At 39.9% G+C, this 25,079-nt stretch overlaps 1 protein-coding gene and 1 long non-coding RNA gene across 2 annotated transcripts in view; one reads left to right on the forward strand and one right to left on the reverse strand.

Annotated features, from left to right (window-relative positions):
• Positions 1-22,279, forward strand: part of LOC127502232 (5-hydroxytryptamine receptor 1E) — a 41,688-nt gene extending 19,409 nt beyond the window's left edge. Inside the window, exon 2 of the mRNA XM_051875008.1 lies at positions 20,908-22,279. Within this exon, the coding sequence (XP_051730968.1) occupies positions 21,003-22,139 (1,137 nt within the window). The 5' untranslated portion in view covers positions 20,908-21,002 and the 3' untranslated portion in view covers positions 22,140-22,279. The remainder of the gene's footprint in view (positions 1-20,907) is intronic.
• LOC127502252 (uncharacterized) overlaps positions 1-25,079 on the reverse strand; it is a 265,865-nt gene that overhangs the window by 144,150 nt on the left and 96,636 nt on the right. The window lies entirely within an intron of this gene.

Below are 25,079 nucleotides of genomic sequence, written 5' to 3' on the forward strand. Positions count from 1 at the left end.
ACCCTAAAAAATGTCACAAAGAATAATAGGCTAAATATCACAGAGAAAAATAGGCTAAATTAAATAGCCTACAACATGTCCCTCAAAACTGTAGGCTATGCCAAAATTACATAAACGAAAACTGGTGGCTTACTAGCTAGCCTATACTGCAAAATGAAATCTTTTTTAACATCCATGCAAGAACAGAATGACGCTGACTGACGACCGTTTCAGAACGTTTCTCCTCCAAAATCCAATCACAAAGGTTGACTGTGCTCTGATGGTGCACTCGCGCAGATCTCTAATGCAAAGAACATATCTTGCCAGGTTTCTCAGGACAGGGAACTGGGGACTGTGTGAACGCCACCACTGCAGAAAGTTTTGTTCACTTCAAGTTCAAGCACAGATGCGCTGATGTCAAAGCATCTCAGGAGCGACCGGGTTATTGTCAGACCGCCCGCTCCCGCCTAAAGAACACTAAAGTTACCGACCGCAATCCGCCTTTCATTCAAAATTTAATCCCGCGCAGCAAGAAATCTTATCGGGTCCCGCGGGAATGCAGACCTCTATCTCACACAAACCTACAAAAATGATTTACATACAATTAATTTTCACAGTTAAAATCAATATTACACATAATTCACTGTTAAAAATAAGGAAAACATACATTATTAAGAGATATAGAGTTGTGACCTCCTCAAATGGATCAATAATATCCACAATTTCTATGGCAGTTTCCCCATTCGTCTGTCAGAGATGCATTACTGAGAGTCAGGGTGGAGGTGATCAGATCTTTGATTTTAATAAATCTTCTCAACATGTAAATGTTGAATTAAGCGCAACAGCTCTCGACTGTTTTTGTGTGGCCTTCAGCTTGTCTTCTATGGAAGAATTCAACTGTTGTCTTGACATTTTGTAATATTTCTTGGATCTCCTTCAGTGCCACTCTGACAATGAGGTTCAGCATATGTGCGAAACAAGGTATGATCCCAGTGGAGCTGGGCTCTCAGGGCTCAAACAATGATGCTGGCACAAGCAACAATTCTGTCTTTCATTTGTAACCCTGGTCAGCTCCCTAGCCAGGTGAGCAGCAGTGTGTTGGTCTGTCAAGACAAAGCAGTCCAGGAGATAGGAGATCATCTGAAAGTCCTCTATGAAATGGCAAGTCACAGCCGGGTAACTTGTGGTGGTTACAGAGGTCCAGCGGTCTGCTGTGAGACACACACTCTTGATTTTGTCCATTATATCAGCTCATAACTTGTCATACAGCCCATTACACTTTATGATTGCTAGGTAGACTGTCCAGAAGATTTGAATATACCTTAAAGCCCTTATCCTCCACTATAGAAAGCGATTGAAAGTCACAAGCAATCTTTTTGACCAGAGCCTCATCTAGTTTGCTTTGTCTTAATGGATCCATTGGTCTTGAGGTTTGGTGGGTGCTGCTGGTATACTGGATGCTGTAGATGTGGTCAGTGTGCCAGCCAAAGTAGTCGAAGACCCAGCTGAAGAGGTGCTGGTGCTGGAAACAGGGCCACCATCTTCACTCTCTGTTCTAAAATTGGCACAGAATGAGTCTAAACATCACTCCTTTTTCTAGTGCTCATTCTTCTGATGTGTTAAAATCTGAGTCTAGTGCAAAACAATGGGGGATGAGTGTGGAAGGGTCGGTTCCCTTGGTGACAGTCTTGAGTGACAGGTGCACTTCAACTGAACCATTGGCTAAACCCTTGTTTGACCCAAACACATTACATTTTTATGTAGATCATTTCAACTCTCCTGTTTTATTTAAATTTGCGTAACAACTTCTACGTTGAAGTGAGTTTAGCATATCCCTAATATTTTTAAACTAATATTAATTATTCAAGTTCATAATGTTATTTTCTTTTATGCTCTGCCACTATGCCCCTTCTGACCAATCTTTTTTTTTTTTTTTTAGAAATATTAGACCAATATGTCCAGTCTGCATAGGAAAATGAATTATTATAATAGCAAAATCACAACTGGAGTCAAAAGACAGAGAAAGGTGTGGAAGCTTGTTTCAAAGGTCATTGCGATTTTTTATCGCACAATTCTGAAAATCACAATTATCTTTCAAATTGTTTTATTTAAAAAATATGTTTGGAAACAATCTATGGAATATCTATGGAAACAAGCTTCCATATAAAGGGCAAATTAATTAATATTTTCCCTGTAAAAACAAACAGAGTTTTATTTATTTATAAAAAAGAAAGAAAAAAAAGAAAAAACACCACAAATGCACAAGAAACATTTAACAATAGACTGACAGGAACAAGAATAATGTTATATTGATAATGTTATGATAATTCCTAAATATAATAAAACATACAGTCAATAATACTAATGTAATGTTGTATTTGTTGTAAGATACTGAGCCGGGAAATGGTCACATGACAAAAAACGAACGACTTGGATCAGGAGATGAGGTGAACTAACAGACTGCATAGCCTGAAGACCCTGCTAAACAATGAATTAATCATTTCTGTTTCTCATAGTTCAGCTGCAATATAGTTTTTTCTTATTCTAAATGTGATCAAAGCTTGCGTAAATTGATGTGTTGAGGAATTTGGCTATTAACATGTAGCATTTCAGTTATATTCTTCTGAAATGAATGAAATTACATGAAAAACAATTTGTTCATTTTGCTGAATGAGATTCAAAGATCCGAGTCTGAGTCTTCTCGCCTCACTTACAAAAAAACAAATTTTATTTCCTCAAAACACACAGAAATACTGTAACAATATAATGATAATTCAATTATAAAACAACTTTCCTCATGCTGTATAACTTCACATGCAGTTCTCAACTGGTGTTCACATGAACATTTCTGTTCATCATGTGTGACATGTCACTGCTGAGCTTCAATAATGATTCAGTTTCACCACACAGACTGTAAATGACTGTAAATAGCATGTACTCTGGGTGTGATGAAGGTGATATAGTGTGATATAGGCATCTGTCAGTCAATATATCTTTTGTTTCCAGGCAGAACGGCTGTGCGCAGGTCAAGTGAATCAAGAGAGACTTGAGTTCAGTGTTTAGCTGACTATTTTGCGTTATTAACACACACTGTTAAACTGTTTATCTCGCAATGAAAGCAAAATTCAATTATAGAGATTGTTTACGTGGTAAATACAATGAGTCAAGGCAAACTTTCTGCATAAACTTGAATCTTCATGTTTATTTGATGGGATTTTAGGTGTTATAATGCAGAGCTGCACTCTAAACAATGTTCCTCAACGTCAAATTGCAAAGGCTTTGCGAATCTCATCATCTACAGTGCATAACATCATCAAAAGATTCAGAGAAACTGGAGAAATCTCTGTGCATAACGGACAAGGCCGAAGCCCTTTATTGGATGGCCGTGGTCTTCGGGCCCTCAGACGACACTGCATCACTCATCGGCATGATTGTGTCAGTGACATTACTAAATGGGCCCAGGAATACTTCCAGAAACCACTGTCGGTAAACACAATCCGCCGTGCCATCTGCAGATGCCAACTAAAGCTCTATCATGCAAAAAGGAAGCCATATGTGAACATGGTCCAGAAGCGCCGTCATGTCCTGTGGGCCAAGGCTCATTTAAAATGGACTGTTTCAAAGTGTAAAAGTGTTCTATGGTCAGACGAGTCCAAATTTGACATTCTTGTTGGAAATCACGGATGCCGTGTCCTCCGGGCTAAAGAAGAGGGAGACCTTCCAGCGTGTTATCAGCGTTCAGTTCAAAAGCCAGCATCTCTGATGGTATGGAGGTGCATAAGTGCATACGGTATGGGCAGCTTGCATGTTTTGGAAGGCACTATGAATGCTGAAAGGTATATAAAGGTTTTAGAGCAACATATGCTCCCCTCCAGATGACGTCTATTTCAGGGAAGGCCTTGTGTATTTCAGCAGGACAATGCAAAACCACATACTGCAGCTATTACAACAGCATGGCTTCGTCGTAGAAGAGTCCAGGTGCTGAATTGGCCTGCCTGCAGTCCAGATCTTTCACCTATAGAGAAAAATACGACAAAGACGACCACAAACTCTTCAGTAGCTGGAAACCTATATCAGGCAAGAATGGGACCAAATTCCAACACCAAAACTCCAGAAACTCATAACCTCGATGCCCAGACGTCTTCACACTGTTTTGAAAAGGAGAGGAGATGCTACACCATGGTAAACAAACTTTTTTGAGATCTGTAGCAGGAATCAAAATTGAAATGAGCTCATTTTGTGCATAAAATTGTAAAATTTCTTAGTTTAAACATTTTTTCAATGTTCTGTTGTGAATAAAATATTGGCTCATGTGATTTGAAAGTCTTTTAGTTTTCATTTTATTCAAATTTAAAAAACGTCCCATCATTTCCAGAATTTGGGTTGTAAAAACTGCATGTAATATATGTAACAAGGACACTGTAAAATAAAGTGTTTACTTTTAAAACATTTAATAAGTTTGTTTTAAAAAATCATATATTTTACAGTGTGTTTCAGGCAGGTCCAGAGACTGCTGAGGATACCATGTAAGCACATGCTGACTAGTACTTGTAATACCTGTAATTACTTGTAATTATCTCTTTTAGTACACTGGAAATAGACTGTGGACATGTGTAAGAACACAAGCCCAGATAAAGCCGTGTTTAGGTGGCCCTGACACTCATTTGCATACATTTACATTCCATTGGCATGGCTGGCCAATCATATCCTTCGGACACCAAACGGACTGTAATCATCCTATCTGATGGGATTTCAAATTGAAATGTATCCACACTTGACCGCTCATTATCGTCAGCGCACTTCCTCCCGCAGCTCTCGCTCTCTTGTGAAGGAGGCAGCTGTGCCGCTATAGACCACCGCTGCGTGTTGATGGATGATCTGTCACTCTTATGATATAAGGAGTCGTGGCAGCTTTGTGCCAGTGCTGCATCACCTGAGTACATTTCACCATGGAGGGTCATTAATATGTACTACAGATGAAATTATGATGAAACAGATCAGATGAAAGATGTTCAAGCACTGACGGCCATGCAGACGGGCTGATCGTGACGGTGTCATTAAATGATCACTGGGCTGCAGAAGAAGATGCTTATTTTGTCATTTCCTCACTGTGTGCACAGGTACAGGAGGCATTCTTCATTACAAAAATATTACTGTCATCATTTTCTCACTCTCCTATATGCTGTTAGTTTCTTAGTGGAACACAAAAGGAGAATTTAATGTGATGCATATTTGTCAGTCATACATGAATGAAACAGGATAGAAACAGGTTTGTCTGAAAGCAAATAACACACACACACACACATACACACACACACACGAAATACTAATACTAATTGTTTAATTAGTATTTTGGCTTGATGTGTAGGGACATTTACTGGCTAGTTTTACTGACTGCAGAAATGATTGTGGGTTTTCTTCATTTTCTTCTGTTGTTTTTAGTACACAACAGAGTGTACTTAGTTCACTACGCGTGGCTGTAGTGAAGCGTATGATGAAGGAGATTTATAAGAAACAGAATAAACAAACAAGGAATGCTCGGGAGATCACAGGAGAATATTAACACAACCACGTTAATGCTGACGATACCAGACAATGAAACACAGGAAACTGAGGGCTTAAAGAAACTAAACAAAACAGAGCGTACATGTGACATCACAATAAACATTAAAGTCTTTCAAAGTTGTATTTATTTATAGTAAGTGAACTAAATTAAACATTGACTAACAAAATGTCTTTAGTTTTATCTTCAGTGAAAATTCTTCTTTCATATTACGGCTAATTTAGCTTTTGTTTGTGGTGAAATTAAGTTTTACCTACATTAAATAACATTTTGACTTGTATCTAAAAAAATATATTAAGTATGGTATTGTCTTTATAATAAATTATATTTTTATATATTTTTTCAGTACAGGGCTCTACAGTGCGACCATTTCAGTCTCATTTGAGACTTAGGGCCCCATTTTAACAATCTAAGTGCATGGTGCGCTTAGGGCGTTTCCAAATCAACTTTTGCTAGTTTAAGGACAGGAAAAATTGTCCGTGCACCCGGCGGATGGTCTAAAACGGTTGTCCCTATTCTCTTAATGAGTCATGACTGTGTTTTGGCCGTAACGTGCAATAAACCAACCGGAGTCTCATCTCCCATTCCCTTTAAAAGCCAGGTTCGCTCACGCCATGGTGGATTCACTATTTACATGGTGGAATTTGCAAGCGGAAAAACTAAACGCTTCTCTAGCAAGGAAACGGATCTGCTCATGCGCGAGGTTAAACCGCGCCAGCAGACCATCTACAGGACAAGCCGGATTCCACCAAAGCATTTTTATCTTTATGCACACAATAATAATCTTTTACATTGTAATCCTTTTAGTTTTAATATTTGGCATGTTTGTGTGCTGCTGCGCGTCCCTGTGTGTGTAATAATCAGAGTGTACGAGCGTTGGGTACCCGCATAGAGACGCATATTACTAACACAACCTTTAAATAACAAAAAAATACTGCTCCATTGACTTTAGACCAGGTTTCAGTTGGTCAATGGTGCAGTCGTTTTCAGTTGCCTCAAAATAGCAACACGCCAACAATGCACCTGAACACACCTCGTTGGGTAAACAGATGGGCGCGAGTGCATTTGCTATTTAAACAACGTGGCGCAGGACATTAAAATAATAACTGTGTCGGGCTGAAACTAGCAAAAAACACTTGTGTCGCGCTGGGTGTATGCTAGTGCCCTTTGTGTTTCCACTCTGGAGAACATAAAGAGAGAACATGTTGTTGCAGTGTTGAGCAATGTAGCCAATCACAGACATATCCGATGATTTCTTGAACACAATGACCAACCTGAGGTAATTAAGTTGCACCGTGCAAAACGCTGGAGTTTGTTTAGTGCTGAGTTATGCAAGCTCGCGAATCCTCTCATAACAAACAAAGTTCAGACACGTCGTAAATAAAAGATTCATTGTGCAATTTAGACAATTTCATTAATTATAACGGAAGTTTGTGAGATCGCAATGAACTGAGACAAGTGACAGCTTTTTTAATGATTATAAAGGGAGTTTGCTAATGTAATATTGCTTTTATACAAAAATTCAATGAACATGCAGTTAATATTAAGTGACTTACATTTAAGGAACAGTATTCTCAGATTTTGCTCTATTTCGTCAACAAAAATAGTTCCAAGCAAAATCACAGCTGAACCACTGTGTTTTCAAAAGAATCTAGTGAGTCAATGATTCAATGACCCAGTCATATAAACAGCAAGACGCTTGCTTTATTCCTAAATGAACCGGCCGTTTGAACGAATTGATTGAATGATTCAGTGACAAAGACAGTGACTTGCCGCCCCCTACTGACGGGTGTAGTTTCATTTTTAAAGTATCATTTCAGTTATTTAAATAATTTAATATTTCTTCAAAATATTTATTCAAAACTTTCTATTTAAATCATTAATCTCCTAACATTGTTATCATGAATTTAATGCATTTATGCCACTTCTGAGCCTCATTAAACAGTCTGTAAATTTACCTAAATGCCACCTTTTTGTTCTTCTGGCCACCTCTGCAGTGCAAAGATGAATTTTGTTGATACATCATTTGATTGGTAACTTATTCTTCATGATTGTGTCTTATTATTTTAACTCAATTTATAAATATAAATTTATGAATTTGATATAAAAGACGTTTAATAAGGTTAGAAAAAATGTATATATATATATATCCCCAGGAAGTCATTCTAATGGGTTATAATGGGAAGGTTAATTTCTGTCATTGATCAGAAGGTGCTCCTAATTTTTTTTACTGTGCTCCTAAATTTTTTAAATTAGGAGCACAAGTGCTCCTAAAAAGAAATGTAAGCGTAGAGCCCTGCAGTGCCTATTACAGAGGAAATATTAAATTGAGGAAATATTTTTAAACAAGTATATTTTTACATTGTTTAATCAATTTAAATGTTTAAATGAAATGTTACAGTTGTATTAAGATGATCTCTGATTTGTTTTAAAGTAGAAATGTTGCCAGTAGAATTGTGGGAAATGTTTTGTCTCAAGAATCAGTGATAGCTTATTTTCTTATCTTCAAACAGTGAACTCTTTTCTATTTTGAGTACTAAACAGCTCTCCATCTTTCATGTTCTAATGATTTACTGCTTTGATGACATCCATTTTTGATGCTTTCACTTGAATCACGTACACATAATTTTATTACACATATAATGCAGTGGAAGTAGTGGTCAGTAAAGAAACTTCATGACACTAGGTTTTTCTGAGGGTTTTTCTAGCACTCTCAGACCTTCGGGATTCTCATGGTACGTGAAGAGAGTCCTTCACATCAATCTCAACCCTTTCACATGACACCGGTCCTGAACCGGCCCTCGAAGAGACTAAATCCATCAAGCTGAGTTCCTCTGTGACAGGAGAAGATTTAGTGCTGTGCCATCCGTGAAGATGACCGGGGTTTGCCGAGGAGCTTGGCATTATAAAGTGCTGCGGCCAGCATATCGTCTGCCATGTGTAATCCAATATAGCCACTGCTGCATAATTCATGTGTCTCCGGGGCTCTGACCACCTGGCCCTAATTCATGATCAACTGTCCGTGTGCTGATCATACTTAACACTTTGATCATTAACAAATGTAATCTTCCCTTAAATAGAGCCTTGAATAATCAATGCGCCCACAGCAGATGTGTCAATAGCAGGCTGGTTTAGTCATGCTGCTGAAACGAGTCTTTGAAGGAAACATGTATCTGTGCCTTTGAGCCGCTGATGTCCATCATTAGAGCTCCGCTCTGCTGCTGCCAATATACACATCATCACTGAACCATTGCATTTATGAGATCTCCATTACATCCTAGACTGTGTCTGAAAGCTTAGGCAGCTGACTTGAGTTATCATATGAATATCATTGCTAACATTGTTCTACATTAGAGAGAAATACTATAATAATGAGCTTTTAAAATATAAATTACACACTCAAGCGCATATATAAAGTCAATATATTGTCTATCCTTCTTACAAAACATGTTTTTGTCTTACCTTGATTCAGTATGATAAGCCTGTTGTAAGTGTTTATATTTTAGACCTGTTGGGATGGTTTTCTTGGGGAAATTGCATACATACGTCACTCCCAGTTGCTTTGAAGCGTGTCTGGTGTGGGAGTGGCAGAGGTTAGTTGTCAAAGCGAGTGAGAAAGGTTGATATGAATCTAAATCTCCAACCTCCGGAGAATCACCCGTCTTAAATAAACGCAGAACAGAGGAGAGTCTGCTGGAGAAAAGAAAACGCAACAGAGCTTGTAATAAAACAAGAATCAACATCAGCTTGGCAAGAACTGAGGGATCTGAAATGCTGTAAAAGCGATGTGGAGATGATGGTGTTTTTACAGTTAGGTATTTTATTGAACAGATAAATTGCCATATGTAGCTCTCTAACAGAGTTCACTGTAAAGCATTATCTATTGTGAGATAGATATCTATTTCATTATGGTTGTTGTAGCTGTGCTGCAATTTATTTTCAAGTACATACCGTGTCTATTAATGGGTAAAGCTACAGTAACATTTTCAGCTAGTCATCTTGAATTCCTTTCCATCTAAACTGGTTATATCTCTTAAGTCACAGCCGAATCACAACCAAAACAATGTTCTTCCGCAAAATGCAGGCAGTTTTGTTTCTTTAACGTTAAAGGGCCAAAAGTTACATAGTGTACCTTTAATATTCTAGTGTTTTCTGAGTTCTAGTGTTTTCCGACTGTCATCTCCACAGTATAGTGTATGAGCCAATAGAGAGAAATGCACATTAAATGGTTAGTTCACCCAAAAATGAAAATTCTGTCATTTATTACTCACGTTCATGCCGTTCCAGACCCGTAAGACCTTCGTTAATCTTCGGAACGCAAATTGATATATTTTTGTTTAAATCCGATGGCTCCGTGAGGCCTACATAGGGAGCAATGACATTTCCTCTCTTAAGATACATAAAGGTACTAAAAACATATTTAAATCAGTTCATGTGAGTACAGTGGTTCAATATTAATATTATAAAGCGACAAGAATATTTTTGGTGCAGCAACAAAACACAAAATAACGACTTATTTAGTGATGGCCGATTTCAAAACACTGCTTCAGGAAGCTTCGGAGCGTTATGAATCAGCGTGTCGAATCAGCGGTTTGGAGCGCCAAAGTCACGTGATTTCAGCAGTTTGGTGGTTTGACACATGATCTGAATCATGATTCAACACGCTGATTCATAACGCTCCGAATCTTCCTGAAGCAGTGTTTTGAAATCGGCCATCACTATATAAGTAGTTATTTTGTTTTTTTTGGCGCACCAAAAATATTCTCGTCACTTTATAATGTTAATATTGAACCACTGTACTCACATGAACTGATTTAAATATGATTTTAGTACCTTTATGTATCTTAAGAGAGGAAATGTCATTGCTCCCTATGGAGGCCTCACAGAGCCATCGGATTTAAACAAAAATATCTTAATTTGTGTTCTGAAGATCAACGAAGGTCTTACGGGTGTAAAATGGCACGAGGGTGAGTAATAAATGACAGAATTTTCATTTTTGGGTGAACTAACCCTTTAAGTGTCATTCAGCAAGCATGGCATTAATTTAGCTTTGAAAGTCTGCATTAACACTTTTGCCTAATAATAGCGCACATTCATCTAGGTTAATGTTAGAGCAAGTATGTAAAGTGGCTAATGTTAGGCTACTTACATGTTTCAAATCATAAGCCATGTTTGAGGTTGATGAATGATAGGCAAACATTGGTTTTTTCCTGCCCAACATAATTACCATATGGACCAGCTGTGGACCAGGAGTGACTTTGTCACTTTCTGTGGAGTTTTAAACTCCGACTAATTAAAATTTAGTTGACTAAGCCTCTTTTCATTGACTAATATTTGGTCGACTATAGAGGCAGCCCTGGTAACAAAGACTCGGACGTGCCTTGTTGCATTCCTACCTCTGTATATTTCAACTCAAGATTTATATTTTTTAATTAATTAATTAATTTATTTTTTTGCATGCGAAGGACAGGAAGTTGTTATATGTTAGACCGTACATGTTCAAACCTATTTCTGGAGGCCTGCTGCCCTGCAAAGTTTATATCCATCCTGCTTCCGCTTGTAATTTTCAAGCAACCCTGAAGAGCTTGATCAGCTGTTTCAGGTGTGTTTGATTAGGGTTGGAGCTCTGCAGGACGGTGAGCCTCCAGGAGCAGGGCTGGAGACTTCTGCATTAGAGAGAGCGATCCGTCAGCATTCCCATTCATCTCAAGGCAGATGGTTGCTGCTGTGAATCTTTGCTTCATGGCCACTCAGAACCGTAAATACCATTTAAGAACAAAAAGCTCAAAGTTTTGATGGTTGTCATGGTGCAGTTCATGACCACGACATTGTACCGAAATTGTAAGAACCTAGTTTGCTTTCATTAATTTGGGGGTAATACAATTAATTAATATTAAGGTCTGATTGGTGTCTCTTCTTTAGAAACATCAATGAGGCTGAACGGGGCTCGAGGTGAAAACAAGTATGACTCTTCCTCACACACAACTATCTAAATGAATATAATGAGTCATTTGGACTACTGTTGGGATACTTTTATGGTGCTTTTTGGAGCATGAGTTGTGTCACTAATGAAAACAAGATTCTCCTTTAGTGTTTCACTGAAAACCGAAAGCCATACAAGTAAATGATGACAGTATTTTAATTTGTAGGTGAACTTAACGAACCACACACTTGTTCCAATCAAAACAGCTTTGACAAGGTCAAGAACAACCACCAATCCTAATTTACAGATATACTTCTGAAAGAAGGGGAAAAACATATCAAAACTGATGAACACAGTAAAGTTAATCAGACCAAATAATAAAAAAATACATTGATTTAAACATACAAAGTATGTATATCTTAAAACCTCTGAACTGAACACAACAGCAGAAATGAACAGAAGGAGAATCTGATATCAGTCACAAACACTTTTACTTCAGAGCTTCGTCTGATTCGTGAGAGATAAACTAATAGTGGTAACCTGCAATTGTTACATTAAAGAGATTTTTTACTTAATTTAATTAAGTTAAATTGGTTTGTATAAATGAATGTATTTAGGTTGATTCATCAGTACTAAATAATATTTTTGACTCGAATACAACCAGTTCATTTTAATGTTATCATTTTTAGGTTGTCATTTACATTCAGTGTAGTTTCATGATGATCCCTGGAGGAGATTCACAATGTTATAATGGCAGGCCTAAAACCATCTAAAATCACTTTCTTTAAGTGAGTCTGTCATTTAAAACAACACTCGTGTGTTCAAAGCTTTCCCGAATCATCTGAGATTTACATAAGTTATAGGGTGAACTTCACAAATACTGAAAGATATGATAAATTACATTTTGCTAACAGAAAATGAATCATCATGATTTGTACTGAATTTTAATTGTTCAATTAATTTAAATAAAAGAAAATGACCAGTAACCTGACATTCAATATATTATAGTAATTCCAATTTAATGAGAATCATCAATTTTCTTTTGATTTTGTTGTGAAATATCACTCAGACGTGTTTTCAACTGGCATTAATTTCTTTTGAACAAAACCCTTACAAACGGCTTACTTTATTAACATAAAATGAGTGGTGCTCATGAATGTATAGACATGATTGTGTTTCTGTCTCTGTCCCCACCAAGTGGATGAATGAAGAACCTCCAGTTATGGATCTTCTTCATCTTTTCTGGAGCTTCAGGGACCTTGACAATCGGAAAGATGTGAAAGAAGTTGATTATCATGATGTTACGAGGTCACGACCCCAGCACGTCAGTGACACAACAGAGTTTCCAAAGCTCATTCCCACTGTCATCGCGCCACTGTGAAGCCAGACACAACAAACACAGAGGCGTTTGATAGACGAGTGCATGACAAATTAAGATGTTATAGATGATGAAAAGGGGGGTCTAGTTTAATGTGTCTGAAAAAAAAAGTTTCAAAAGCATAAGCCAAGGTCTTAGAAATGTACTCTTTGTATTCATGCTGGATTCTTTTATTTAGTATTTTTTGGAAAAAAAGAAAAGAAAAGAAAGTTGATTTAATGACTCAGTCAAGTGGTGTATAGCCATCAAGTAATAAAATATTTTCCCTGCACCTTGATCTTGGTCTCAGTCATTATTTCAAACATATTTTTCAAAGTGAAAAGTTTTTTAAATAAATATTATGATTCATAAATTCTTTAGACATTTTGGCTTCAAGCCCCACATATACTGTATCAAAACAGTAAACATATCAGTATTCAAGTAATTGTCTGTATGAATAGCATTTTAGTATGTTTTAATAAATGTATTCAAAGATTACAAATATATTTAAATAGACAAATACAGACCCAAATACCAGTCAGCTTACATGAAACTGCAGTTTCTGAATGTATGATTGCTCTTAAGAGCCAAGCCCAAGTCTCTGTCCTGGACCCCCAAGGCCTCACATGCTTTCCGACGACTCAGCGAAGCATTTACATCTGCCCCACTTCTCATCCAATCTGACCCCAACAAGCCTATTGTTGTGGAAGTAGACGCTTCGACTAATGGTGTCTTATCTCTGCAGCAGGGAAAACCCATCCATGTGCCTTTTTCTCCTGAAAACTTTCCCCAACAGCAGCAGAAATCTATTGGCCAAAAAGCTCATTTTGAAAGAGTGGTGGCATTGCCTGGAGGGGACCCATCATTCTTTCTTGGCATTGAAAGACCATCAGAATCTTGAGTACCTTCATGAAGCCCTTCAACTTAATCCTCGCCAAGCGTGTTGGCGACTCTTCTTCACCCGCTTCAATTTCATCATCTTGTCTACAGGGGCCAAGAACATCAAGGCTGATGTTTGTCTCATCTCCATTCCTTCCGAAACCCAAGATGAGCCTATTCTGCCACCTAAAATCATCTTTAGTCTCATACAATGGTTCCTGGATGAACGTATAATGAAGACCCCTGCCACCAAAACTGCTCAACCAGGCCGTCACGCCTATAAGACTTATGTCCTACTTTGCAACGACTTGTACACTTTTGAATCTGTTCACCCCCTCAGTAGGCACTAGCCACCCAGAAACCAATCAGACCCTCTTGCTTCTGCAGGATCGGTTCTGGTGGCCACAAATGGACAATGATTTCACAAGCTTCGTCCAAGGATGCCAGTAGTGTGCCATGTCCAAGACCCCACAACCCTTACCATCCAGGAAGCTCCTTCCTCTACCCATCCTGCACCGGCATGGTCACACCTGGGTGTTGACTTTATCACAGATCTTCCACCCTCAGAAGGACTCACCTGTGTGTTAGTCATTGTTGATTGATTTTTCAAAGCCTGCAAACTAATCCTTCTCAAAGGACCACTATGGAGACTGCTGAACTATTGATCAATCATGTATTCTGCAATTACAGAATCCCTGAGGACATGTCTCAGATAGGGGTCCCCAGTTCATCTCCCATGTCTGGAAAGCCTTCCTTAAACTCCTGGGTGTGACTGTCAGCCTCTTGTCGGGTTACCATCCACCAAGCAATGGGTAGATGGAACAAAAGATACAGGAAATCATCCGCTTCCTGTTGACCTTCTGAAATCACCACAAGAACCGATGGAGTTGATTCTTGTCCTTGTCCACTCCCACCACCTTTGCACCGGTCTGCCAAGCCCACGCCTCCACCTCAGTCATGCCCGCCTGCAGCTCCATTGTGAACCTCCAGGCCTTCAGCATTTCGGCTCCGCCTTAATCTACCCCTCCACTGTCTCCACCTCAGTCAGTCGTCTTGCTGGTTCCGCCTGGCCTCCCCACCATGGCTCCTCCTTCCATCAGCTCCACTGTGGACCTTCATGTCCTGATCCTCCCGTCTCTGCTCTGGTCCCTCCTGTCTCTGCCCCAGCTCCTCCCACCTTCATCCCTGGTTGTCGTCTCCTTGGTGTCTTCCTCTGCCTACTCATCATCCTCCTCCAGAGTCCCCGCTCTCCCTCGCTCTTCCGTTTGTAATGTTTTGCAGCACGAGGATGTGCTTTCTTGGGAGGGGGGAGTTATGTCACAGTAATGTCTAGTTTCTGTCTTAGTTTTAGTCATGGTTTTCATTGTCTCTGTTTTGCCTGAGTTCTAGTCTTTCATTCGTTGTCATAGTCTCTAATTAGTCCACACCTAGTCTCAGCCTCAGACGTCACGTCCATGGACCGTTGGCTGAAAGTTTGATGCATATGGTACACTTAACTGGAAACACTTCAGGATTTTGGAAGTTATCGTCTGGTTGATTGGATTCTACAGGATGTCCATGAGACATGTGTGTCATGTTATTTAACGGTCCTCCTGGAAACAAATTCCTTGATGCCAAACCCCCTTGTGGAAGAAGAATGCCGTCATGTTTACAGCTGTGACAATGAAGATCAACTAAATGCTGAATTTTGACGTTGAGTATGTGACGTTTGTAGCTCCATTGTTGCAGTAAACTTGCACAACGTTCTTAAATGAATAATTTATTAGATGCACGCAGGTCTGTAGGGACATTGACTTTACATTTCATGACCCTAAACATGACGCGGAACAAAACAAACTGTGATTGGTTGCGTTACATGTCAGTCAAACGTTCTCTTGAGCGGTCCTTGGCCAAATGAAAGCTGTGATAGAGTCCAGAACTTCTGCCATCAGACTAGTCCACACCTGTTCCCTGTTCTGTTGATTACCTTCCTCGTGTATTTAAGCCCTCAGTTCTCCTCTGTTCATTGTCTCTCTTTGAAGTTATGTTTACATGTGTAGTGCCGTTTGAGTTCTCTGTTTATTTCACAAGTGTGTTTGCCCATATAAACTTTAAGCTATTAAGATTAAATGTATTTGGTTTGCTGTCTGCAGTAGAGGGGCTTGGGGTAGCAGCTTCAACTCAAGCTTAGATTTAACCCCCAGTGGGACTACTAAAGCTTGGAAGTTGAGTCTGGTAGCAAGATGCGTAAATTATGTTGGTGGAGTTGGGGAGGTGGATGGATGCCAAAACAGCTGATGACAGAGCAAGGTGAGCGGCTGCTTATATGCTCTGGCAGGTAGTTGAAAGATTAGATGGGTTCAATCCTCCTGAAATTACGTTTAGGAACTTCACTAAAAGTCGCTTGTAATCTATCATTCTCTGTCATGCTTCGTGCTTTGGATTATATACACAGCCAGCCCATGACAGCAGCTAGCACTTGCAGAGGGATTCTAGTTCAGTCTATACAGGTCTTTTAATCCACAATAAATATATTAGTTTGTTGTTGGAGATACAGAATACATAATACTATAGCAAAATTGAGCTGGATTTTATAGCATAGTCGAGTGGTTACATTGAAGCAAGACAAGAAATCTTCCTAATGTATATACTACCGTAGGGCTTGACAAACTAGGGATAATCACTGACACTGACTTCGATTTTCATGTGTGAAATCGAATCATAGTCAGTGAAACTTACTGAGTGCACATTTAAATCATTAAACCTGTAATAAAGCTTATTCTTTCACCAGTAATTCCCACTGCAGCATTTCCTGGAATCTGTAATTGTCTCACCTTGTTCACCCCTCATGAGTTTGCATCCCTGGGCGTCACTTAGGGACGTGCGGACAGATGGGCGCTCAGGCCCGCGTGTGACGACAGCCTCTTTAGAAATATCCCAACAACTGCATGTAATGAGTCGGCCTACGCAAACACGGCTCGCACGTAAAAGGTGGATGAACGCTGCTCATGAAGAGCGTCAGAGGTGATTGTGTTATTGTGAGGCTTGAACCTCTTCTGAATGATTTCAGAGCTGCCTCTGACCTCTAGGGACTGGCCAACCTGTCAATCAAACCTGTGCAATTACAGGCTACTGTTGTGTGATTGCTCATTCATGTATTTATCATTAGTGTGATTGCACTGGAACCTGGAGGAGACACGAAACCTCTAGAAAGACTCAGTCTTCTAAAAACACTTGTGTGTTTGTGTGTGAGAGTGAACATGTAAAGAAATACACGGTCCCGGGGGAGAGGAAGGGAATGGCAGGACTGGGTGAGTTTATTAACACCACGTTTAACACTCTCGTAGTTTTTAAGTCTTTAGTGCTGCTGATTCTCCAGACAGGAAAAAAAGTCATGTACAATAGCAGAGGATGATTTGCTAATTAACAATTTTACTTGTAGCACACTTTGACAAGTGACAAAAAATTTTTTTTTTATTTTGTTGGTGTGGTTACAATGAGTTAACAGTAGTTTTATTAAGGTCAGTGGAGCACAATTAGCATGTTCTGTGATTGTGTGTCTGTTTGAGAGATGATTGATGAAGATTCAGTCATGAAGCAGGGATCGGTACTTGGTCCGGTGTTGTTTTCCCTCTGGAATCTATCTTTGATAAATACGGAGTGTCTTAACACTTAGATTCTGATGCCATCCAAACTTCCCTTAACCCTTCAGAACCTGAAGCTAAAATGGGTCGTTTTCACATATTTAGTTTTTTTTTACTGTAAAATTCGAACACAATATGCTATCTTCAAGTGCAGGGTGTCACTCAGGAGCCTTTTTTTCATACACATATACACATGCACACACACATTCGCTATGTTTTTTTATTATTATTATTATTATTTTATGCAATCTAAAACTCTCTAACCTGGCGCGCTCTATATCTCTCCGTTTAAATCCTTCCTTCCTGCTCTCCCCGAAGCTGCTGTCATTTGCTGATGGAAAGCATGAAATCACCATAATAAGCAATATATTGCTGAAAAGCGCATTCTGAAATTTGAAACTGTGATTCATATATTCGTAACATTTGGCCTAGATTACTACTTCTTCTTCTTTCTTTATTTATAAAGCACTTTCATACAACTACTAGATTACTGTAATTCACTTTATTACAGTGTCTCTCACTTACAGTTGGTACAAACTATGTTGGGGTAATGAATTACGGGTAACATGAGTTACATAATCGGATTACTTGTTGGTGTTGTGCGCTGTGTGAACATGATGGTTATTGTAGTTTTAGAATGAATGTGAGCAGGCATTTACTCATCTCACAAAAACAGATTCAGTATTCCTCAAAACGAATAAAAATTTTTATAAGGTCGGCCGAGATATTGAAAAACATGGTTTGTGTAACATTAGCAACACATTATTAGCTGTTTGATAATGTAGTCAAGCAAAAGGCTAATCATATTAATTACCGTTATGTGTCCGACATACCTGTATAATTCGCTCTTCTTCTTCTTCTTCTAGAGAATCAAACCAATATTTCCACTTGCCATTTTGTAGCATTTACTACGTGTGAATCAGGTAATCCGAGCTGCTGCGATTGAGTGGAGACGGAGACTAATTTGCATGTTCATGTATCGGCGCATACCAAATCAAGCAAGGGTGTAGAGTTAGAGTCAAGCTATTTTAAGGCATGAAGGGAAATTTTTTTTTAAATATGTCATTTTGATCATCAAAGATTAATTTTAAGGGATAAAAGTGGGACTTTAAGAGAAAGAATAACTATTATGTTACAATTTTCCCTGAAAGAATTTCCTCTTAATTTCCCTGGCTCCCTGTTAAGTATAGAATTGTATAATAAATATTTGAGACAGACAGTTGTGGCTGAGACAAATAAAATACAACAATAACAAAACCTAGAATGTTTTCTATAACACTCCCAAATTTACACCATCATTATTCACTCAAAAAAAATTTGAACGGGGAAATCTGCTTATGTTTAGTATTCAAACACTTAAAAGAGTCTCTGTTATGTATGTAAGTTTTTGCGGTCATCATTGTGCGAAAGAGTAGAAACTATAGTGTATGTCGCTTCTCTCAGTGAGTAATAGCTCTGCCAATACCAGTGACCAATAGTGGCCTACCTGTTCATTAAATTCACATGTTAAAATGGTTATATTTAGCATATGAGCATGTGCTGTGTTTTAACAGAAGTAGATTAATTGGTTCCCTCTTTGGTTTGAATATGATCCAGTTTACATAGATGTGTTATGTTGATGCATGTGTTTGTTTGTGTGTATCTGTGCTCTGTTCTTTCTGTAAAAAAATGTCTTTTTCCTCTAAATAACCACATTAAAATAAAAGCGTTCTCCGTGGCTGACTTTGCCCTTGAGACACAAAACCTTAAATTCCATTAAATTCACTTCATTCTGTTCTGTTTGTACCCGTGGGGCTGCAGGTCAGAGCGGATGTTACTAGAGAAAAGAAAGACCAAGCAGAGGCATAAATTCACTTGCCATCAATACTGAACACTAGAGGACATGGACAAATGCCATCATCAATATCTCTTTCACAAAATCACTTCATCACAGACATTATTCAGATCACTGCTGGAATGGTTTGTGTTTGTTAATGTGTTTCCCAAAAGCATCGTTGGCCAACTATGATAGCGAGTTCCATTGAATTGTGTTAGTAACAACCTGTTGATGATATTTTATTGTCTAATGCAGTGTTCTCAAACTCAATTCCTGGAGGGCCACAGCTCTGCACATTTTTGCTCCAACCCTAATCAAACACACCTGATCCAGCTAATCAAGGTCTTCAGGATTACTAGAAACTTCCAAGCAGGTGTGAGTTGGAGCTGGTAGGAGCTAAACTCTGCAGGACTGTGGCCCTCCAGGAACTGAGTTTGAGACCACTGGTCTAATGTAATGAAGTTCAGACAAGTGTGACGTAAGTTAAGTTCGCCGATTTTCAACCAGCTTTGTATTGTTAGAAAATTAGCAGTATGGGTATGTAGACGAACAATATGTACTCTTTTTCCATGTTACCTGCAACCAGACATCCCCATTTATTTTTCAGCAAAACTAAAGTAAAACGCATCATTTTGCATCATCCAGTGGACTTTTGACAGCTCCAGAGCTTTTAAGGGGCGGAGCCAAATTCAAAAGTGCATTACGCTGCATTCACACGGGGCGTCTGCGTCGACGGAGGGCATGTCTGACTGTCATAGTGACAACAGCCAATCACATTACTTTCCGGTGTTGCATGAACGCAATTGGCTAGCATCAGCGCTATGGTATTTGCATAAGGGTATCCGATTGGCTGACGCGTGCGTTGGCGCTTGAAAAGTTGAACAATTTTCAACTTCTGCCATGAGCAACGCCAGCGAAACAACAGAGCCCACAATTCCGTTCGGCAACGCATGACGTCACCCATCCAGAGTAAATGAGAAGCGTTAAGGTCTTTGCACACTGAGTCCGAAACTTTCGTCCACCGTACAAATGAACGCCAAAATCCAGAATGCCATCTGACAAGTTGATCCACGTCATCTGCAGCACAAAGCAGTAGCACTGTATGACAATCAAAGTGCGGAATACAAAGAGACAGAATATAACTAGCAAAGCATCAAACTGAGCCACTGACATCCTGAAGTAAACGCTCGGGATAATCACTCAGCTCCTTGATGAGGTGGAACTCTCCTTCCTCTCTCTCTCTACGCAATCTCGGGATTGTATGGACCCAATATTTCCTCTTTTTAAGAAGAGAGGACAACTAATCATTCTCACTGCTTGAAGACTCCATTTTGTATTTTTTTGCACATTTTTTCGCAACGGATTCATTAATACGCATCGGACTCAATGTGCATGATCTCTGTGTATGGCGAATTTTTAGGATCACGAATACGAAAAAACGCATACGAAATTTTCGGACTCAGTGTGCAAAGGCCTTTGACGCTGTCGCCCCGTGTGAATGCACCGTAATGGATATTGAAGTTTCTGGCAAAAGGCAGTACCACAGCCCTTTTACTCTGTTTTCTTATGCTAAAAATTCACATTTCGACTGCATAAACAGCCAATTTTTAGTAAAAGCCCATCTTGCCAGTGGTCTCCCAATAAGTGAATAATTTCAGAGGCCACTGTGTCTGCATGCTCTGGAAATTTTAAGCCATTATTTATTCAAAAAATGTCAAGCAACTAAAAAAAACATGTTAACTCATCATCTGACTGTGTGTTTGACAGGACGCCACTGATCCAGCGCAGAAGTCTTCGGGGCTTTAGTCCTGGAGCGGGGCCAGTGGGATTCTCCGGTCTGACGGAGCGACTCCAGCTGCAGGATGGAAATGGAGCGCTACCTGGGAGAAAGCGCCGGTGCTCTGGCCAACAGCACCAACACCACTGCCACACCAAGAGCGGCGTTTCGCATCGAGGTGTTGTCGGAGCGACTAGCCGTGGTGGCTCTGCTGGCGCTGCTGACGCTGCTGACGGCCGTGGTGAACGGTGCGGTCATCGCAGCCATCTGCACCACCAAGAAGCTCCACCTGCCAGCAAACTACCTCATCTGCTCACTGGCCGTCACCGACTTCCTGGTGGCCGTGCTGGTCATGCCCATCAGCATCCTGTACATCACCACCGAGACGTGGTTGCTGGGGCCGTTCGTGTGCGAGGCGTGGCTGAGCGTCGACATGACCTGCTGCACCTGCTCCATCCTGCACCTGTGCGTGATCGCGCTGGACCGCTACTGGGCCATCACTAAAGCCATCGAGTACGCCCGCAAGAGGACGGCCCGGCGTGCCGCCGTCATGGTGGTCATCGTGTGGGTGATTTCCATCTTCATCTCCATACCGCCTCTGTTCTGGAGGCAGCGCGGGGATGGCAGCGGCCCACAGCAGTGCATCATCGAGCACGACCACGTGGGCTACACCATCTACTCCACGTTCGGTGCTTTCTACATCCCCATGACTCTGATACTCATCCTGTATTCGCGCATCTACAGCGCTGCCAAGACGCTGTACCAGAAGCGCGGCTCTTCGCGGCACCTCAGCAGCCGCAGCACCGACAGCCAGAACTCTGTGAACCACTGCCGGGTCACGCACGCCTTCTGCGTCTCGGACGTGTCCACCTCTGACCCCACCGTGGAATTCGACCGGAATAACGTCGCCGTTCGCGTACCGCCGTTCGATATGGACGCGGCGGAGCAGGACGAGAGAAATCAGATCTGTACGTCTCGGGAGAGGAAGGCGGCGCGGATTTTGGGCCTCATCCTGGGAGCCTTCATCATGTGCTGGCTGCCGTTCTTCATGAAAGAGCTGCTGGTGGGCTTGATGTTGCTGAACCCCTCGCCTCAAGTGTCGGATGCGCTCACCTGGCTGGGCTACGTCAACTCGCTCATTAACCCGCTACTGTACACCAGCTTCAACGAGGACTTTAAACAAGCTTTCAAGAGACTGATCAGGCGTAAGGAGCACACATAGACAGGCGTCTGCTTCAGTGTGATCGGAACATTCTGGATTCGTACGTCTAAAATTCTAGCAGGAGTAGAGAAAGCACACATGACGCAGTGTCCGTGGGAAGAGCTGATTACATTGTTTTAATAAAATCCAATGAAAAACCACTCTCTGCTTTTCTAGCACATCATCATTTGATTACTGAGCAACGGCATGGAATGGCTTGACAAGCACAGTTGGTCTTTCCTGTACACCGTACTTCCTACTGAAACAGAGAGTAAGGATGGGACACATCCAAAGGGCTCATTTTGTGTGTGTTTTTTTATGTAACCAATGATCTCTAGGTCATTTTTTCATGGTCATTTCATTTTCATTCTCAGTCTCGGGAGCTTTTGATTGGTCAAATCTGTGTAGTGTAACATGAGACATCAACATTATAATCTGTTTTCCAGGAAGAGAGAGACAAATACTAGTACTGTCATATACTGCTCCGAGACTTTAGGTTGAAGATCCAAGCTTTATTGAGGGTAATCCATAATCGCAATCAATAAAACAGGCATAAGCTCAAAATCACGAGCAAACAGTCCAAACATAAAACAAGGTCCTAGACACAGGCAAGAAACAGAGAAACAGGATAACGCTCAGAAATGCAGTAGTGACCCATACAAGACTTCACAATGAGTGAACGTACACAAAGGGTTTAAATAGGCAGGGTTAACAAGATGATGAGACACAGATGGATGTAATCAGGCATAATGAGTCCGGGCAATGGGTTGTGGGAAAAATAGTCCAGGAGTGCCCTCTGGTGGAAATCAAGGGCAGTCCAGCTGGTGGATGTAACAAGTACACTTTAAACCCCTATGAAGCCTCGCACAAGACATGCAGACAAAAATATGTGTATTGTGGCCGCAAATTAGCAATTAGTTTCCACAACTTACTAATACGTCAACTTGTTTTACTAATTCGTCCCCTCGTTTTAAGAAAATCATGCGCATGATGTAGTAATTTGTTCCCTTGTTTTAGTAAATCATGGCCATATTGTAATAATTCTGTCCGTTGTTTTAGTTAAATCAAAACGACGGAACAAATTAGTAAATTGTGGCCACGATTTACTGAAATGAGAGAATGAAATCTTAATTTGTGGCCTTGATATATATATATATATATATATATATATATATATATATATTGTCAGCATATTATGTATGGGCTCTGTAAACCCCAGTATGATAACAAAACTTTTATTTTTTTAAGTTGATGAACTTAAAACTAGCCCAAAACTAGCCCAATGACCAATAAAAAATTGCCCAAAACTGGCACAATGACCTTAATTATCAAATCTCAACATATGCCACTCCCATACCTCAGTCACTTATATACACAATTTAAACTTGAAAATCACTATATAGTAGTAACCATAAAATATAATTTATGCAATACGTCAAAACTTTAATCCACAGTAAAACAATCAACCCCGGCAACGGTCTATTTTGTAATGATATTTAATTACACATACCTCAAACACCAACATTATTACACTCAAAATCATATATCTCGAAACGCATTGCCTCAGATACATCTCAAGACAGATCGAGTAATGTCTTCAACTGAAGGGGGGTGTTTAGTTCCCATCATGCACCACAGCTAAAATGAATAATAATTATTGATTTATTTTTTTATATTATTGCAATGGTGTTGTTAGCTTTGGCTCAGGCATTTCAGAATGACTAAACCAACATTTGAGGTGCTGTGCAGTGAAATTGGTCTGCTGGTTGATCTGCTGAGGCAAAGTCAGTAGTTTAAGCACATGTAAAACAATTATCCACCTCAACTCAGTGCATTTGTTTTTTATATGCACATTTTTGGGATTTATGTACATTCTGGCTTTTCCATACAGCATTTTTTTTTATTGCAATATGCAAAAATTCACATAAAAAACACATGGATAGAAACAAAGTCATTGTGGTTTGAGTTTTGAAGGTCATGAACACTACACTACAGGGGGGGAAAAAATGCAATTTTATGTCATCATCTCTTTTTTGTAGGGAGGTGTTACACTCAAAACAACATTCCTGTACCTGTCTATTGGTAGACAGATTTAATCAACTCAACAATAAATGGTGATTACTAGTCTGTGAAGATCACAGCCCCTCCCAACACTGAGGTGTCAGGACCTGAACACACAACAGCCCACAAACATATCAGAAGACTCCAGTTTGTGGAGAGCAGTGTTCTTGACCTCCAACACATAAACTACAGTGACAGTGACAGCAGGCCACATAGTTACAACATGCTTTCTAAATTTGCATCCCATAACTCACAGAGACAACAACACCATTTCAATAACAGAAGCAATATAACAGTCAATCATTCTCATTATCCGTTTGAGCCGTAGGTGCATGATGGGAACCAAGCCCTGCTCCCAAGACCATGTTAAGTGCAATCAAATTGTATGAGTTCGCTTATTCAGTATTTCAAGTGCAGTTAACATGCTTGAGTAGTACAACATCTAAATCTAAAGATCTGCTAACTTAAATGTTGAGTTTGTTAAATTAAACTGGCTCTGTGATCCTGTGATCATCATCACAGAGAAAGCTGAGTTCATGGAAATTTAAAGAGACACACTCATTAAACTCCAAAACAACAGAAATATCTAATGCTCATCAAGATTAATTGATTTCAGTGTTTACAGTATACAGAGCAAGTAGTCACTTCCACAGTACAAATTTACAACACAAACACCCTGAAAAGCATCTCGTCCTGCTGAAGAGACGCTGTCAGTGTCGCCCCCCTGAGGCCCAGAGCTGATCAGCGGGGTCATCCGGTTTCTTTGAAAGCAGAGCTGAAGCGTGGATATTTAAAAACATGCACAATGCCAGTCAAAAGTTTGGAATAATAAAGATTTATAATGTAAAAAAAAAAAATACTACAGTAAAAATGTGAGATATTATTACAATTTAAAATATC

Source organism: Ctenopharyngodon idella, chromosome 20, assembly GCF_019924925.1.
Source record: "Ctenopharyngodon idella isolate HZGC_01 chromosome 20, HZGC01, whole genome shotgun sequence".
NCBI lineage: Eukaryota > Metazoa > Chordata > Actinopteri > Cypriniformes > Xenocyprididae > Ctenopharyngodon > Ctenopharyngodon idella.